Raw genomic sequence first — 3,741 nt, forward strand, 5'->3', positions numbered from 1 at the left:
AAACAAAATGATTGTCAATATTTTGTACAATAAAATCACAGACATTTTGGCAAAATAGTTTTACAAAAGGGCAATGCCAAAACAAATGTACCACAGTTTCAGGGCAACTGACACAAAAGGAGCAACTAAAATCAATATCAGATTTAAATTTTGCCAAATAATATTTGGCTGGGTAAATCCTGTGTATAAATCAAATAACTCCAGGTCGATAGATGGCAGTAGTGTGGCCCATAGATATCTATGGTGTGGCCGGTGTCAATGCGTGGCTTTCCGGCGGAAATGTTCACCAGAGACTTCCGTTTCCGTTTCGCCGCTGGAAAACGTTTAGCGTTCACCGTGGGTGTAGAGAAGTCTAGAAAAATTTCTGAATATTTTGTAGCCTTAAATAACTAGCGGGTTATCTTTATCAACGTAATTTGGTGTGGCGGACGAAAAAACGGGAATTAAATAGTTCCAAAGAAACTTTATGCCGCTGTAAAACAGCTGAATAAAGTGAGAGGTAAGTGTTTATGTTGAGGTTCGATTCGTTTGCTATGGAAACCCTTCTTTAAAACATTATCATGGTAATCATAACATCTGTCAAAATGTCATAGTTGCTACTGTAATCAAATGTAGCAATTTGGTAACCACGACTGTTATAATCAAAGTATTACACAGAATTACTTTTCAGGCATAACACTAACTATAGCAGGGTTTCCCAGGGTGGCCGCGGGTCCTTAAAAAGTCTTAAAATGTCTTAAATAAAGTTTTCCTAAAATAAGGCCTTAAGTCTTAGGTCTTAAATATTTTTGGTCACATTACCACAAACATTTCTCCAGTCTGACGGACCCAGTGAGTGTCCATCAAGAGTACTTTTTCGCACATTCTCCAAGCCACACCCGGCGTTTTTGTTACTGAATGATTCAGAGGTTTGAAGGAATCGGTTGAATGAATAAGTGACTCACCGCCACCTACTGGCGGTTTAGTCACATGCTTAAATATGCATTTTTCCCCCAAACATTTCTTATTTGTATGTTCAATTTTATTTACAACATTAATCCCATAACATTATTGATTGCTGTTGTAATTTTGTAATTATTTAATTTGATTGGTAACAGCCCTGTAGTGTATTAAATTTCTTGATCAATTGTTACATATACGTATGTAATATAATGTGTATTTCCATCACAGGCTTGGTCTTAAATTTCACATAAGGTGGTATTAAAAAGGCCTTAAAAAGTCTTAAATTTAACTTGTTCATATCTGTAGACACCCTGTTTCCACGGGTCTTAAAACGTCTTAAATTTAGTTGTACCAAATTTAAGGCCTTAAAAATTCTTAAATTGTACAAGAAAGTCTTAATTATGATATCAAGATGTCTTAAATTTGGGGACGGAAAGACCAGAATTGCGATATGGCTGAATGTGATGATTAAACTTCAAAAGGCTAACATTATGATTTCATTGAATAAACACGAGCGCTGCAGATTCAAAGTCCGGTGCTGTGCTGCTTTGTGTTCTGCCGCTACCGGGAAAACAGTTATATTTCTACCAAATGCTCCACCTGAATGAATGAGCATTTTCAATAAAACTGTTGTTTTGTTCAGAGTTCAGACCAATGCGAAAATCGACCCATGTTTTGATATTATCGAGTATATCGCGAAAAGCAAACAAAACACCTACAGTGTTAACGCGCTAGTCTAACCTACTAAGTCTAGTAGGTTAGACTAGTGCGCATGCGCATTTATAGTGCGTTCTTTCACTGCATGCATCAGTCTATGCATTTAGAATTATATAATTCAAGATATGGGGCAGAAAATTTATATATTTATATCATTTCATATAGTTAATATCACACGAAGAGTGCATTTTTTTTCTCCAAAAGTCAGCATGATTACAAATGTGATATTGATTTTATAAAACAGTTCAATAAACAAGAAGTTAATATTAAGAGACTTAGCCTACGTTTTAGACGCCATATTAACTGTTTTTGCTCTATTTCTCCAACAAAAATAATTTCAAACACAGCCACAGCTCTGTTTTGCATCATGATGGTGTTTCATTCCTGAATGAATCAACCGTTTAAATGATTCGGTTCAATAGCAGTGACTCATTTAACAGTGACTTGCTGCCACCTACTGGCGGTTTTAATTTCACATTTAAGGTACCGTTTAATTTTTAAAATAATTTCAAACATCAGTTTTTAATGTTTTATGTTTAAAATATCAAAACATTTTTTATGCATTTGTAACTGCAGGTTAAAGGGGTCACATGATGCGATTTCAAATTTTCCTTTCTCTTTGGATCTTAAAAATGGGTTAAAGGCTGAAATGTAAAGTTTATCATTTGATAAAACTTTTTGTTTTTGTGAAAACTTGTTTCTGAACTATAAATTATGCTTTTTACAGTTTAATATGGTACTATAGACATTGCCCAACCCCGCTCATATGGTATACATTTTATTTGTGCAGGTCTTAAAAAGGTCTTAAAGGGTTACTTCACCCAAAAATGAAAATTAGGCTGTGTTTTACTTACCCTCATGTCGTTTCAAACCCGTAAAGCCGTGTGAGACGCTTTTTATTTAACTTCTTTTGGACTGATCATGCAACACCCGCTGAGTGGCATTAAACGGCTTGAAAGATCAAAGACAATTTTTAATATAACTCCGACTGGATTCGTCTGAAAGAAGAAAGTCATACACCTAGGATGGCTCTGGGGTGAGTAAAACACAGCCTAATTTTCATTTTTGGGTGAACTAACCCTTTAAAAAAGTATTTTTTTAATATAATATAATGGCAGGGGAAACACTGCTTGGCCTCTTTGAAAACTTATTACGGGTATGTAATATTGCCTCGTATGTTTATAGGTTTAGAGCCGCTTAAGTGATCTCTTGAGGCAATTACACCATTGAACTGAATCATGCATCAATTTATTGCACTGATTTGAAGTCAGACTGATTACCATAATGTTTGGAAGAAGGTTTTTGGTCAGTCAGCATTTGTAGTAAATAATTATGTTTGATTCTATATGTTTCAGTTCTGCATATTTATATTAGAAATAATTTTTTGTGATTTTGCGACTACATCTTTCTGTCAATTCAAAGTGTGATTAGTAAATTGGAGCTGTCAGAAAGTGGATTATGCATACATCAGTTGTAATCACATTCATAAATAATGAAAAACATTTTCCTACTGTTACATAATTTGTCATTGAAGATGTGTGAACTGGAAAACAGTCAAAGAAGGACATTGAGAACAATTACAGACAGCTCTTTGTAAAGGAGCGCAACTAAACCATAAGACTTATCTATTAATGTGAAACTAATTATAAACTAAAGCAAGTTTGTGATATTAGTATTGCATTTTGTTTGTTTGTTAGATTTTCCCCTAGCATGTCTCTGCCCAAGCGTGAGGTTGATGAGCTGAGGCCATGGGTGGAACGTACAGTAAAGAAGATCCTTGGTTTTTCTGAACCCACTGTGGTCACAGCAGCATTACATTGTGTAGGAAAAGGCCTGGACAAAAGAAAAACCACAGGTAAGAAGCTTACCTTGTAGATGTCTAGTACAGATATAGTGACGACATGGTAGTTCTACTTTAGGGGTGAATGTCTGGATAGATGGAAGAAACAGTCAGCCAGTTGGAAAAGATTCTTCCTTCCTAAAGACAGTTTTTTACTTGATACTGTGATTTCCAGATAATATTTTCAGTGATTGATATCTATGTATATCTATCTCTCTCTCTCTCTCTCTCTCTCTCTCTCT

General features: G+C 35.1%; 1 protein-coding gene across 1 annotated transcript in view; it reads left to right on the forward strand.

The window, feature by feature from the left end:
• Positions 1-280: 280 nt before the first annotated feature.
• LOC107691874 (PRP3 pre-mRNA processing factor 3 homolog (yeast)) overlaps positions 281-3,741 on the forward strand; it is a 29,175-nt gene continuing 25,714 nt past the window's right edge. Inside the window, exons 1-2 of the mRNA XM_016490701.1 lie at positions 281-499; positions 3,357-3,514. Of these exons, the coding sequence (XP_016346187.1) occupies positions 3,370-3,514 (145 nt within the window). The 5' untranslated portion in view covers positions 281-499; positions 3,357-3,369. The remainder of the gene's footprint in view (positions 500-3,356; positions 3,515-3,741) is intronic.

Source organism: Sinocyclocheilus anshuiensis, unplaced genomic scaffold (assembly GCF_001515605.1).
Source record: "Sinocyclocheilus anshuiensis isolate Anshui unplaced genomic scaffold, SAMN03320099.WGS_v1.1 scaffold798, whole genome shotgun sequence".
In the NCBI taxonomy this organism is placed as follows: domain Eukaryota; kingdom Metazoa; phylum Chordata; class Actinopteri; order Cypriniformes; family Cyprinidae; genus Sinocyclocheilus; species Sinocyclocheilus anshuiensis.